This window comes from Thamnophis sirtalis, unplaced genomic scaffold (assembly GCF_051295495.1).
Source record: "Thamnophis sirtalis isolate CommonGarterSnake01/CBP01778 unplaced genomic scaffold, rThaSir2_p1.2 scaffold_5, whole genome shotgun sequence".
Lineage (NCBI taxonomy): Eukaryota > Metazoa > Chordata > Lepidosauria > Squamata > Natricidae > Thamnophis > Thamnophis sirtalis.
The window spans coordinates 72,024,941-72,039,974 of record NW_028261385.1 but is presented as its reverse complement, the minus strand read 5'-3'; the positions used below and the strand labels follow the sequence as shown (position 1 = coordinate 72,039,974).

The window sequence follows — 15,034 nt, the reverse complement described above, 5'->3', positions numbered from 1 at the left end:
GGGATGACCTCCAGATTTCACCTCAGATCTGTTTGGGGAAATATTTCCCCATCCAGAACAAAATATGGAAGGAAAGTCCAAAGAACTGGGAGATCCAAAATTCAAAGCCACTCAGGCTTGCTTGGATTGCACCCCATCCAGAATCCCACACCTCCAGGCATTAAAACAGAACCTACATGCCCTATGGCACTCCACAAAGTATCTTGGACCCACTCTAAAGTGTACCTGACACTTAATGGAGCCCTTGACCTAATGAATGTTGGCAACGCAGGCCAAAAGAACCAGCTCTGATCAGGATGTGGCTTATCCAGAATCACATTAGTGATGAAGAAAATGTCATTTTGTATATAACAAATTAAGAAGTTTCCTACATTCTTAGAGAGATTTTGAGATAGAGGGAACCTGCAGGAAGTTTTGTGATAGGTCTCCTCTGCACATGTGGTAAAAGGAGGGTTTGGGTGAAATACTATATACAGTATATCAGAATACTACAGGACAACTTCGAACATCTCTCCTCATCTTAGGCATTGGTGAGTATTCCAGGAAAGTATCATATGCATTACATTTTGCATATAAATTATTAAAAAGTCATGAGTAACCATATTGCAAGAAGAAATATGCATACAATCCGGAGCAATTAATCTAGCAAGTCAAATGGACAAGTCTTGAATCATCTGGGGCCTTACTTCTATTAATGTGAATGAGCCTGGTTCTTTTTCCCCCTGGACTCGATTTGATGATTATGAATCTAAAGTTTATTCTGCATTCATGTCATTGCAACAGAGATGAAATGAAGAGATTCAACCAACTGGGGCAGATTTTGCATACCTGTGTGCATGTATTAATAACTCTAAAATCCTCACAGAATGCATTATTTTAATTTGCAAAACATTTAAATATTTTATTTTCATATAAAAACATGCATACTATGTACATTTTAATAACCCCCTTTACATCTGTTTTTTCCAAAATTATGGTGGCAAAAGGCAGTGACAGTATATCAATAATTGTTAACATTTTAGAATAGTCAATTCCCCCAAAAGGGCATCTCAGCCAGTCGGAAAATGACTGATGTTAGTGCTGCGTTGTAGTTCAAAACCTGCTTATTGGAAATCAATTTCAACAAAATCTGAAGAACGCCTTTCAAGTGTATGGTGGACAAAGTGCCTAAGCAGAAGAACTCTGTAATGAATTCAAAAGGCACATATGGTTAAGTTCAATTCTAAGTGCCAATAGATTTGTGTGGAAGATCACATTCTCAGCCTACTGAGAAACATTGGTGACCATTGAAGAGGGTCGCTTAAGAATTGATTCAACAGAAAATGGTAATGGTTCATTTGTTGATAATTTTGTTACAACTTGTTTAGTGTCCAGAAAGTCTTTTGCATATCTGTCAATGCTGAATTTGTACTTTTGGTTTTCTCTGAAGGTACTCTCTCTATATTTCTTGGATGCCTCATCAAAACTGGTTTTTAACTCTGATCCTGATTTGCTATGAAGCGTCTGCTGGAATAATGAATGGAATGGGCTATATTTGGATGAGGGTGGCAGTAGCAGATGCTGCTTGTTGCTTTCTTTGTTGATCTTGTTGAGAGGTGGGTCCTGATGAACTGTAGGATCTTTGCCAGAAATCTGTGAAAAGGTCCTCTTAGGAGATGAAAATGCTGACCTCTCATGAGCCTCCCGAGAGATGTTTTGGAGTTCGTTTTGCGGTGTCTCAAGTTCCCGAACATGAGGATGGTGCAATGTGTTCTCATTTTTTGACAATGTGATGTCATGTTCAGAGGTGGGAAAATCCTGGCCATGGGAAGCTTTATTGTCCCAAGCTACTCCAGGTTTAAGAGACTGGACTGTAGTAGCGTTTAGAAGGCATTGCTGATAGAGAAGGGCATCATTGAGAGGGCCACATTTTGGCCACACCAAGAATCTGGAGGGTAAAGGATATTGCCTGTAGGTAGTGGCCACACTCAAATTTGATGAGATCAGTTCCATGTTTCCTGAGCCTGAATACTGCATAGTCAGATCTAAGCAGGTAGGCAGAAAACCACAAAACTCCTTACTGGAAGCTTCAAGTTGATGAGGGTTAAAACTTTTATAAGAATTGTACTCGGGCCCATGTACCATCCGGTTTGGCAGGAAGAAAGCGGCAGCCTGGGTGGCTTCCATCATTTCTCGTTCCTTATATTCCCGTTCAAGCATTATGTTCTCAAGTTCTTTGTCAGCAAAAGCCCGTCTTTTTCTCATTCTGTCGCTAACAGGAGGTGGCAAGGATGAATTCCCTCCAAGATAAGGTTCTGCTGGAATGGGGCGATAACCTTGGAGGGGAGAAAATAATTGTTTTAATAACTAGAAAAGTGTAAAAAAAGCAAAATGATAAGAGAGCTAATGTACTATAAAAGAACATGGTCTTTCCCTGCCCGAACACTGATGACCTTGAAGATAATGTTTTAGAGTATGGCACTTCAGTTACACAGTGCTTTCTTACCCTTAACAGGTAAGTTCAAATTTGAGGAATAAGAACCTGAATGATTTCCCCCCTTTATTCTGCCTCTCAGTTGACACCGAAAGCAAAACTTGCTAATCACCTACCAAGGTTTATGATCAACCTTTGCATCAGATGTTTAGACGTCTATTTATAGATGTACAAGTTGTCCTTTTGATAAGATGCAAAAAAAGTGCAAGGAGCATAGTGATTTTCGCCTCCAACTACTAATTACTTTCACCACATCCAATGAAGCATCACCATTCATCACAATGAAGCATCACAATAATAATTAGCCCTTAAATCAGTTTCATACCCCCATTTCACTACATTAACGTTTCTTTATCATGATACTTATCAAATGATTTTGAAAGATCTCTATACCTACAACTGATGCATTTCTATTCTCTAAAGGTGAACCACTACGTACACAGAGGTAAAGATAAAATCCAAGGAGTACTAGGAGAAAAGAGAAAGAAAGTTAAGACAAATCAGAAAAGGTAGCATGAAGCATAAGAATGTTTCTACTCCTACAAGGAAAGTATCCTTGCAAGAATGTAGAAACTGAACCAAAAGAAAAAGAAGAAATATAAAGAAATCACTTTGTATAGTTAGATGACAGACTTATTTCGTTTAGCTGGAAATAAAGCTTAAGTAAAGCCAATGGATTTTACTCTCCAAAATTATGGTATTTGCAGCTCTGACTTACGGTCCTCATTTCACATAAAATAAATGTTATCAGCCACAGCCACCATTCAAAAAAACATAGGATTCAAACTGTATATAAAAATAGAAGTTGGGATCTATTTATTGAATCATTTTGAGTAAATGGTGATGAGTTGAAAACAATATTCTGAATTTCTGAGATGTCTTGAAAACTGAAAAAAGCAACTAGTCTGAAAACTTTCAGAAGCTCATTCCTTACAGATTCTGAATTTTATTCCTTGTGGTCATTATGCTTGCTTTACACGCAGTAATAATACCATCTCTTCCTTAAGTTCACCAATGATCATTCTCTTTGAGATATCTTTAGTGTCAACCCATAAACCTAAAAATTGAACTGTCCTTCAAATCTGTCCACATCTTAGTATTTTCTGGTGATTAGAAAAAAGCAAAGAATTTTAAAAAAATCATTTTATACCCATGGTAGTGTGTTACCAATACTGGGGGAAAGGTGTAAAGAAAAACTGGGGAGATTCTTATAGCATGACCTACAACTCTTGATTAATATCCCACTAATGACATCATGAGAGGTGTAACGCAAGTATTTATTTGCTCAGAAATAAGTACTGCTTGTCAGCATGACAAAGAATAATAAACTTTCACAACAGCAAATTTATGAAATTTCAGAAATTTTGACTAGATCAGATATCTATTTTGGAAGAAGGCAAGGGCAAACAATTTCCATATTATTGTTTAGAAAAATAAGGACAGATAAATGAAGTCACCAGGAATCAAAGTCAACTCATAGGAAATTTTAATAACTGATTTTGTAAGGTTCAGTTTACTACAACAGAACAGTTCTATGGTGAACATTACTTCTCAGATATAGTATATGCCTTATTGAGTTCAGTGAGACATAATCCCAAATAAGTTTATAGCAGGGGAGAATTTCCTATTATACACACATTTCCACAGGCCCATTAAGCATAATTGCTCAAAACCATGAATAATGTAATGGGATTTTCACCCAAATAAAACATTTATATATGGTATAAAGCTGCAGTGCAAGATGTCACTAGCTTGAATAGAAATGGATTGCTTCTATTACTAAATTAATTTTCTCAACACTAGACTTTAGATTTACTAAATCTGTATTAAATACTAAATAAAATAATAGGATTACTGTATTTAGGAAGCAAAAGAACTCCACTATGAATACTTTCAAAAAGGTAATACTATTCAATTATAATTAACTATTTTAATATATAATTTTCCTAGGATACGTTATATATGCTTTTGACAGAGAAATACTAATTTAACTTCTCAAAATATCACTTTATCTTTTTAATCAGCAATTATTTGAATACAGATTGAAAAAAAATGAAGAGAAAGTTGGAATTAAAAAGAATTTGTTCACTGCAACTACTCTATACTTTATTTTTCCTAATTTAATCTGACTATTCCTTTTAAGAGATGGAAAGGGAATTTCCATATGATATTAGCTATTTTTAAAATCCTCAAATAACAAGGTATGTAGACTGTGTACTTCTTCGCATAATCTAATCTAGTCCTTAACACAGTTGCCAGAAATTATAATTCAGTTACTGGCTATAACACTGTTACCAATTCATTTCTAAGAAAGCATCTTCTATTTTTTATAACAGAATTAAAGTGCACAAATCACAATCTAATTAAGATGATTTTGTTCAAAGGCTACTGAGATTTGTAGTGAACCAGGGTCCATGAGCGTTTACAATTGTCTAATTTTCTTAGTCTTTTTATTATCAAACTGACAGACGTAAGATGTTTATATATTAACAAACTAGTCAAAAATAATTCTGAAATTATATAAAGACAGGCAACTTCAAAGTGCTAAGAATTATTACCTTCTAAAATGCTTTTAGCCAACAAACTAGGCGTCCGAACATGTCTCTGGTACACTGTTCTGCGCTCAAAATTAGCCTGTTTCCCTGTATGTCCCTTCTTATCCTAGTAGAAAAACATGGAGGGGAAAAAGAAGTCAGAGAAACTTTATAAATTATATATACTCATATTATTCCCAGCAGCATCAATTTCTGAGGTTGCAGTTTTAGAAAAAAAAGCCAGTACTCTTCATATTCCCTGAATTAAGAGACTAGAAAGAGACTGGGGTTTCACCACATTTTTAAACCAATTTAGCAGCTGCATTTATATCTCTTTATAAGTTTTGTTTAGCCATTTGACTATAGTTCAATGCACTATGCAAACTCAGAAAATGGGTTAATTAATCAAGTTAAACATATTCTCATTTTAATGGAATTCCTTGACTTTAAATATATTAGGAATTTAACTTCTAAACAATTGACTCAAAGTTTTAAACAAGTTATACTGTATAGTTTTATTCCAAGCTCCCAAATATAGACAGCAGCCAATAGCAAAGGAGAAATATAATTAATTCTTTCAATCAAATCAAATATATTAAATATCTTTAGCTTTGGTTAAAATATGCAAAATACATTTTGATTTTGATTAGGAATGATTAGGAAGAAATTGCCAAAATGCATACCATACCATACTATGCGGTTGAAAAAGTAAAATGCATTTTCTAACATATTTTATACTACTTGTTTAAAAGGAAAACCTTAAATGTGTGATACAGTCCCTTAAACACTATGTGACAGAAATGTTCCTTTAACAAAAACTCTTGGTCTAAATTAAAATTGACTTTATATGCGGTTGAAATCCATATGTGTTTTCTTTTTAAAACCTTAGCTTCTGATATCTTAAGTCTTAAAGCTGAGGAAATAATAGAAAGAAAAGACTGTCTGGGGAAATGTCTATTTGGGTATATTTGTTACAGCCTGGATTAAATGTGTCCCCCTAGCAAATTGTAAGACCTTATATTCAATGCTTTCAGGAAGCCAGGGAAAACAGGTAAATCGGAAGAGAGGTTGCAACTCAAGCTGAGAATAAATTCCATTGGAATTCAGAACCTACTCTTCCCCAAAAATCCAAATTAAAATACTTGGGTCGAAGCTAAATCAGTCTCACAAAACTGTTAGGTTAGGCCAACTAACAGCATCGGCACCTTATAGCCAGTTTAAATCCAAGCAGTCAGTTGAGGCCCATTAAAATAAATGTATTTTTATTATTTTATTTTTGCATTATTCTATTATTTTTCCTTTGGGAAGGAAAAAGGTGCTCCAGTCCAGTTCCAGAAAGCGATTATTATTACTGAAGCCGCTCTGGTCCTGGAGGATTCCCTGTCCCAACGCAGCTGCCCGCACCGTCCCGGGGCGGCGCCTCAGAGAGTCGTTGGGGGCTTCGCACTTGTCCCTTCATCAAAAAAGAGACCGGTTCGATTCCGCGGCCGCCGCCCTCAGGCCCCACCGACACCTTTTCCTCGAAAGATCAGCTCCCCCCGGCTCAAACCCGGCCAACGTCTGGGGGCACCTGAAAATCCACGGACCAGGAACGAGCAAAACCTCCGAGAAAAAGCCGCCTTCACGGACGAGGGTAGCATGCGCGGGCGGGCCCCTTAAGAAAACGCTCCGCCTCCCAGACCAGGTTTTTTTTTTCCCGCGGAGGGAAAACAAGACAGGAGAGGATGGGGGTGACGGGAGAGCCTCGCCCGGAGAGCGGAGGGCGGAATCCTCCCGGGGAAGCCAAGAAGAGCCTGTCTCCCAGGGACGGGAGGACGGGCGAGGCCGGCCCTTACCTCGGTGGCCTGCTGCCTGCGAAGCGCCACCTGGGCGGCCATGACGCGCTGCCGCTCCACCACCAGCAGGCAGTTGGCACACTGGCAGTCCCGCCAGCGGCAGAAGCGCTTGTGGCCTTTCAGGCAGGACACCACGCCGTGGTTGCGGCAGCGCGCGCACTTGGGTGTGCGGCTAAGCTTGCGGACCGGCTGCTCCCCGCCGCCTACGCCACCTTCCTCCGCCGACGGCGACGGCGAGACAAGCTGCGGCTGAGGCAGCCCAGGCAACCGGAGAAGGCAACCGCCTGCTGCCCCGGCTTCCTCTTCGTCTTCTTCGCCGTCATCGTCGTCGTCACCCTGGTTGTCGTCTTCCTCGTCGTCGTCTCCGGCGGCCTGTAAGGAAGGCGCACGCGGCGGCTGCTCGGGCTCTTCCAGGCTCTCCACGTCGATTTCCCAGGCGTCGACGGCGGGGCCCACCTGCTGCCCTTCAGCCATGGCTCGCGCCCCGCGGCTCCCGCCTTCTCCTCCAGCTCGCTTCCTGCACGAGAGAAAGAGGGAGGGAGGGGGGGAAGAGGCGCGGCGGCCTCGCATTAGAGCCGCAATCTGGCCTGCCTGCCCCTCCCGCCCATCTCCAGCCGCCTGCCTTTTCCTCGCCAGATTGACGAGGCTACTTGGCCTAGACCCCTCGGGGTGGGGGGAATGGAAATCGGCAAGGGCCACTGCTGATTTAAGTATCCGCGGAGAGTGGGGCGGAACGCACGCCACTTCTCGGGGACTTAACCCGGAGGAAGGGTCTCCTTGGGGGAGGGGGGTTGGAAGGCTGGTGAGGGGGAGACGGGAGGTTGTCCTTAGTTTTCCTGTCATGCTTGGACAAATTGTACCCACGCCGCGAAGATGGGATTTCGATTCCTTAGCTCGGACGCCGGCCGTCCTCCCCCCGCTCCCGCGCCCCAGCAGTGCTCAAGGCCCGAGTGTGGCGGAGGCTTTACAAATGAAAACGCGACGCTTCTTGACTCTCCCTCGCTCCAGATGGAAAAGCGGGAGAGGGGGGTGGGTGCCTTGGATTTGCAACTCCTACCATCCCAAATGAGGACCGCGATGGGAATTGTAGTGAGATACATTCAGAAAGAAGGTAGCGGGGTTGGGCAATAAAGCTGGCAATTCTCTCGAAAGGCTTCCCTGCAAACGCGATGCTTCTGCCCTGCTCACCTCCACCCTTATTGCCCAGGAAGGTTTAGTGCGCCTTCAAGGAACAAGGCCAGATGAAATGCAGGGGAAGAAAAAAAATCGCAATTGGGTTTAATCCGGCGTTTTTTTAAAAAAAAGAAGTGCTCCTTTTTATTTTTATAGTGATCTAGTTTTCATAGGGCACTCTGTTTATTAAATAGGGTTTAGTGAATAAATCATAACTGGCTGCGGTCACAAAACATGTTAAAAATCTCCTTATAGCTTGGCATGATATGGAAAGCTCACCCACCATCATTGCATTTCCCCTCTCTATCCCTGTGGTAATAAAGAAGCTTCATAGAATGTGGGTAAACAAGGTGTGTTCTACTCTGCTGTCAAATAGAGGGAAGGAAAGGATGAGGCACAATTTTAAGATCAGACCAGAGCTGTCTTGAGTGAAAAGTAGAAAGTCCCCCTTCCATTAATCAGAAAGATTGTGGCCAGATTCACGTCTCTCTATGAACTCAAGAGAGTTTAGAGCTTTGCTGTCTCCCCCTTGTGAAAAAAGGTAAGCATTGGTCTTAATTCACACATCTTTATGGTGTGCATTTGCTTTCCTTTTAGCCTGACATATGAATGTATTTACTGTAGTTTAATGTTAGGAATATTCTAGGCCTTATAAAGTGGCTTTATAAGTGAATTAAACACAACTGTCATTTTCATGCAAGGCATTCAACAGTAAATAAAACTAAACAAACGATTATATTTGGATGTGTGGCCCATACTATACCAAGATATTTCCTAAGCCTATCCAAAAACACCTTTTAAAAACTTTTGAGAGAGATCTATATCAACCTGAAAGCAATATAAAGTTGGGCTTCATTGCAGGTTTTTTAAAGCACATTAGTCGATACTATAAATTGCCATAGATTAAGAAATGTCAAAAGCCCAACATGCAAGGTGGGGTGGGGGTTGTCTCCAAACAAGCCATGATTGCAGGATATTCTCTTGTAATCTGCGTCTAGAAATTCAGAATTTGCATTACTGTGGGCCATAAGGCTGTCTTTGGGAGATTTAATTTTAAAAATTCCACTTAGACAATTCTGACTTGCTAGGATCTTCTGTACATATTCTCTTTGTTTCCATTGTATGTCTCATATTTTTAAATATATATTTGGATATAATGTTCATAGTTCCTGCACCTAGAGAAAGGTATCCCCTTCCTTTAAAATGCAGGTCAGAAAAAATAGCAAATATGAAGTTGTCTGTTTAAAGCTTCAATCCTAGTTGGTTATCTAGAAATGTAATTTCCTGGAAGTATAACCCTATGGCTGCTTATGATTGCATATTTCCCTTCAAGTACAAATAAAATAAATAAAACCAGATAAATTTGACTAGAAGCATGAGTAAAATACCACAATAACTTTGTTGACTCGTTCTCACCACACACTAAGTCCAGTGCATACAAGCTACATTATGGCTTTGGGAAATCTGAGTCTAACCAATGCATCCATGATTTGTTGGCTGGTGAATTACTTTGGCATCTAACCTTATTTCTATTCTAGTGTATATCAATATAGAATGATAAATAATAAAGGAGAATGGATTTAGCCGAAGACATAATTCATCTTTATTACTTAGGTTACATGTAAATGTAAACTATACCTTATACATTCCTCACAGCAAAAGTACTTTAGCCAGAGGTTTGTGTCAGGAGCATGACCTTCATTGTTTTCTTTTAACCACTGAAAGCTTTTTTTGTGCCATTTTCCAGTCTAAAGATCAGTTGACCCATAGGAACACCATGTTCCTCTCTTCAAAAGAGATTACTTGGGTCACTGAATACAGCACAGGGGGTCTCAGGATGCTCTATGGACGTTCAATTTGCTTGCATGCAAACTAGACACACGTAACTAGAAAACACTTGTGTCTTGCCCTTTGGATTAGGTTTGACAGGAGGTGGCTGAATGTATGGCTTATTACACAGCCTTATTTGCCTGTAGGGATCTTCCATGTTTGCAAAACCGCTACCTTTCAGAATAAGTGTCCTGTATTAAGTACGGCCTTAGTGCTAAAAGTAAAGTTACATTTCGATTCTGGGCAATAAAACGCTGTTCTTGTTTTTTTAATCCCTCGGCGTTTTAGTGCTGGTTTTAAATGCAAGGGCGTCCCAAAGCGACTAGAATTCACCGGCATTTCCTTTTAGTGGACTCTGGGTCTCTTCCACTGCCCTGACAATATTCTCAGACCCTGGAAAGAGGGTAGAAGAGGAGACCGTTAAGGCCCCCGCCTGCAAGGTGCCCATACAAGACAATCCAACTGAGGGGACTTCTCAGGGGAAAGTCTCCTCTCCCGTTCTTGCTTCGCGTAACCTCCCCGCTCCCGGGCTCTCCAGCCCCCGACCTCTCCAGAGCTACTCACCACAACCAAGCGTCCGAGAGGGCTGCAGAGGCGCGCAATAATGGCATTCAGTCCCGTCCGGTGCCCGGACCTGGCGAAGGCGGAGCGCGCCGAGAGTCGGCTAGAGGCGAAGTGACTTCAGCCTGCCCAAAGCCTCGCCCCGTCTCCTGCCGCCTCTGAGCCGTGGATCGGGGCGATTCCTCTAGAGGGGACCCACAGAAGCAGCCCAACCCCGCAAACGCAGGAGCTCAGGGCGTAGAGGAAGGCAAAGCTCGCCAGCGGCAGCAACCACAACGCCTGCCTGTTTCTAGACTCTGGACGTCCCTCCCTATATGATCGGTCCCAGGACGCGAACACCCGCCCGATCGACCCACCAATTGGTGAGTGGTTGGGCCCAAGGCTCGCAGATTGGCTGCGAGGAAATTCCAGATGTCCCCACCTCTTCGACGCTCCGCCTCTTCGAGGATTCTTGCCAGCGTCTCGGCAGCTGTTCCCCCCCCCCCATCCGCTTGGCGAGATCACCTTTTATTTACCAGCCTCCGCAGAAAAAATGAGTTATGTGTAAAAGACTATGTTGGTAACCCAAGACCGAAAAGAAAGTTAACAGCTACGAAAGCAGACCTGCGGGGATAAATATTGTTGCGGAGGCAACCGTGTTCCTTATGAGTTAAAAAAAAAAGAGCTAAATACATCTTCCCTAACCATAAATCCTCTAGAATGGGTCTACATTCCCCGAAAATCGGTTGTGATATCGCCGAGGGATCTAAAGAGGATTCTTTGACATTTGCTATTATTCTGCGGTTATAAACTTCAGAAATAATATTATGTTCTATATCTTACTGCAATAAATCCCTTTATTTTTCTTTTGTAAAAAAAAAACAAACATGCTCTCGGATATACTTAAATCTCACTAAACCTAATTCTTATTAAACTATCTTTACTTTCCATCATCCTTGGATTATTAGCGGCAACCGAAATACCCTTCCATTAGGTGAAATTTAGGTGGAAATAATAGAAATTGTATTTCCGCTAAAACTTATACAAGTGGTACGCAAAAACGATTGTGTTAAACGGATCTTAATCCCAGGCAAATCCACTCAGTCTGAATGCCACCCAAAATTTACTGTGAGGACAGTAATAATTTATGAAAGAAAATGACTTGCTGTGTCCCTTTTCACTTTTCTTGCTACTTTAAGGGTTATTTCATTAATATTTCGTTTAGCAAACACGAGACCGATTTCAAGTGTATTAAATTTCCGCCTATCAATTCGTCTTCATGGAAGAGAGGAGATATTGGAAGAAAACCGCCTCATTCTGGCTGTGAGTTATAGGAATTGCCTTAATCGAGCCATTAGGAAGAAATCAACCTTGCCAAGAGTTGTTATGAACAAATTATACATAAAATAGTCTTATGACAAAAATAAAACGATGTTTTCTATCAGCAAAATTATAGTCTTTTTTCCCATAGAGTTTTATTCCCACAACACATGAGTTGTTTATATTCCTTTATGCATTTATGTCTATTTTTCTAGGGTCATATATACATGCAAACAAACGCCAGGGAAACTTCGCCTAAACTCAGCTACTCGATATAATCTTTCTAGTTTATGGAACAAACATTTTCCGATCGGTATGTTAACTGCGCAATTGACCCTCTGGAGAGGCTTGTGCGTTGAGATTTTTTAATATACCTTTTTCTGTTAACAGTGTCAACAGGAGGCAAGGTCCGTTTTTCCCGGTATAAACCACGCGTGTATATATATATATTTTTGCTACAATCTGCCCTAGGCAACTATGCAAGGCTCGGACTAGTGAAAACCCGTTTTTTGAAAAACTGGACAAGGATTACACAAACCTTGTTTTCTGGTCGTTTAATTAAAAAATTGATGGCTCTGAAGTTCCTTGCCTCCTTTATCCATTTTCCTCAATTTGAGACCTTCCAGATGTTGGGCAGTGTCTGGGACTCATGGGCACTGTTGGTCAAAACATCCGGAGGGCCTAGGATCAGAGGAGGCTGACTTGGAATTACCTAGAAAAGATGGCAAGGAAAGTTCACAGGATGCTATAAGTAACTAGTAGGGAAGATCTTGGAGGAATTCCTGTATATATATATATAATATATATATAATGCAGAACTAGATCGCTGTGGATCGACGCAGGTGTGTCCACCAACCATAGACTCAAGAGCACCCGGGAGCCCTTCGCTGACATGACGTCACAATGCTAATCCCCCTTCGAAAAAAGACCGCAGCCTCCTGCCTTTTTTGCCCTTGTCTTCTCGCATCGCTTTCGCCGGACGGGGCGTGCCTAACCCTGGACACAAAGTAAACCCCACCACCACCTCCTTGTTGTAACCCACCATTCTCCCAAAGTGCAGAGCTAAATGTCTATGGAGATTATCAGTCATCCAGGTCATGGTTGTCCCAAAGGTGCTTTTTCAAGAGGCAACTGGACTTTCTGGTTTTTCTTTGAAGAGACATTTCGCTTCTCATCCAAGAAGCTTCTTGGATGGTATCAGAGCTGAAGACACTTCTGGGATCAGAAACGAAACGCCTTCAAAGAAAAACTAGAAAGACCAGTTGCCTCTTGAAAAAGCACCTTCGAGTCATAATTCTCCCGTTACATTCTTCCGGAGGGAGCGAGCTTTATCTCCGTTCATTGTACCAAGAGCTTCCCGGCGGTCAGCATCTTCGATTTGATAGAGAAAGCGTCCCGGCAGTGTCTTCCCCGGGTTCAAGTTGCACTAATCCTCCCAAAAATGTGCCATGAATGGGGTTCTCCTTCCTCTCTTCCCTCCTCCCCCCACGCCCGCCAATTGCTCGCCGTCTGCCCTTCTGTTGCTAAAGCACCTGTAGAGAAGGATGCAAAAGGTCGAGGCTGGGCCAGTGTGTCTCTTTCCCCCTCCCTTCTCTCCCCCCCCAACACCCCAGTCGCTCTTTTCTCCTTCCCAATCCTTTTCGTCTCTTTTTCCAGCCGCCTCCCGCCATCGCCCGTTTTGTAAACGATTGAACAAGCGACAAGACGGAGAGGGGGTGGAGGAAGGGAGAAATCTGTGTGTAACCCAAAACGAAGTGGCAAGGGAGACGTAGCGGATGGAAAGGAAAACGAGGTTGTTCCATAAATACAAAACAAACACAGTAAAAAGACAGCGATCCCCGGCCTAGATTGACTTTAAATAATGATTATCTCGAAGCGAAAACAGGCGTTTTGTGTACTATAAACGCCTCGCCCAGCGGCTTCCACCCGCGGAGGCCAGCCCAGCAAAGAGAAGCCGGTCTCCGGATGGATCCCTCTGCTTTTCGGACCAAAGCTGAACAAAAGGGCTGCTGAGCGGGATGTCCGTACAAGGTGCTCAAAAAAAGTCAAAATGGCGGCCGCGACGGCGCATCGGATCCCTTCCCGCTTTTTTAAAACGGGCGGAGCCCCAATGGTAGCCATCGGGTGGCCATCTTGACTTTTTTGACCGCGGACCTTCTTGCTCGTGGTTTTCTCGTCCAGCAACCTCTCCGCGCGACAAAGTGGGACAAGGGGCTCCTTGAAACCACGCCGGAGAGCCGAGGGCCAAAATGCGGCTCGCCGTTCGCCCAGGCCGCTGCTTAAACGAGCGACAGACCCGAGAGCTTGGAGCGATACTGGGCGCGCCGTGAAGGCTCCACGGATCTCCAGGAGGAGGCTTCGGGAACCGCCGATCCGCTCTCATCCAGGCGCAGGGAGAGGCCGCTGGGCTATTCGGGGGGCTTAGCTGCCTCTCGGTCAGACTGACGTTTGAGAGAGGGAACCCCGCCTTGGTCACAATCGACCCCTTTGGGATCCAGTTCGGTCCCTTGGGTAGAAACTGCTTTAAATCTGGATGAGTCCCGGCGACTGGAACGGGTCCCCGTTTTAATCTCTGCTTGATGATCTTCGAAACCCGCGAATTACGCCTTCGTGGCGAAGTGAAACGCGTCCTGCTGTGAAATAGCGTGTCAGAGCATCATTTGTGCTCAAGCTGACACGGAACTGGAGGACTTGCCACCATCCATACAGCCCACCTCACCCTGGCTTTTTATCAGATGCCCTCCCCCCCCCCCCGTCCCTCGGGCCGTTAAGCATCTCCCTCCCCGTCCCTTAACTTGCTTTCCAATGCTGTATTTCTATGTGTAATAGAAATTCTTCTCCTGGACCTGTACCACTTCAGATATTGGGAACAGGAGCAGACTTTCACGGGGAAAGCTATAGCAACATATCCCTACCGATGGAAAATCAGCCTTAGCCCCCTTTAAGGGTCTATATACAGCTGCGAAATGTGATAGAATCAGAACTTGAGTGGAATTTCCCTGGGACAGATTAAACACAATAAGATCACACCTTATACCAGAAGTATAGATAATGGGATGCAGGTTTGATCAGTGAATGAAGGGACCAAATGTCATTTAAATGTACAAAAACCCCAAAGCTATTGCCAAAAGTTGGCAAATTTTTGAAGCAGAAACTGAAAAAGGAAGGAGGGAGCTTGGTCAATGCTAATGTAATTATTTATATCTGTCCAGGAACCACGTGGCAATTCATTCTGAAAAAGTTTTAAAAGCTACTCTACATGCAAACAAGAAAGCAATTAAAAGCAAACTATATTGTATTGACATCAAAAAGAAACTTGACTGGAAATG

The 15,034-nt window shown here is 42.6% G+C and overlaps 1 protein-coding gene across 3 annotated transcripts; it reads right to left on the bottom strand.

Moving 5' to 3' along the window:
* Window positions 1-885: 885 nt before the first annotated feature.
* On the bottom strand, window positions 886-10,686 carry DMRT2 (doublesex and mab-3 related transcription factor 2). Of its 3 annotated transcripts, XM_087716019.1 has the most exons (5): window positions 10,410-10,686; window positions 6,843-7,359; window positions 5,032-5,134; window positions 2,867-2,941; window positions 886-2,315 (listed from the first exon to the last, which is right to left on the bottom strand). In XM_087716019.1, exons 1-5 carry the CDS (start codon window positions 10,454-10,456, stop codon window positions 1,264-1,266), a joined length of 1,794 nt encoding a protein of 597 aa, XP_087572145.1. In that variant the 5' UTR covers window positions 10,457-10,686; the 3' UTR covers window positions 886-1,263. The 3 variants fall into 3 exon arrangements, with proteins under 3 accessions (XP_087572145.1, XP_013912701.2, XP_087572144.1); XM_014057226.2 differs by lacking the exon at window positions 2,867-2,941; XM_087716018.1 differs by lacking the exons at window positions 2,867-2,941; window positions 6,843-7,359; window positions 10,410-10,686 and adding an exon at window positions 5,691-6,146.
* Window positions 10,687-15,034: the final 4,348 nt, after the last annotated feature.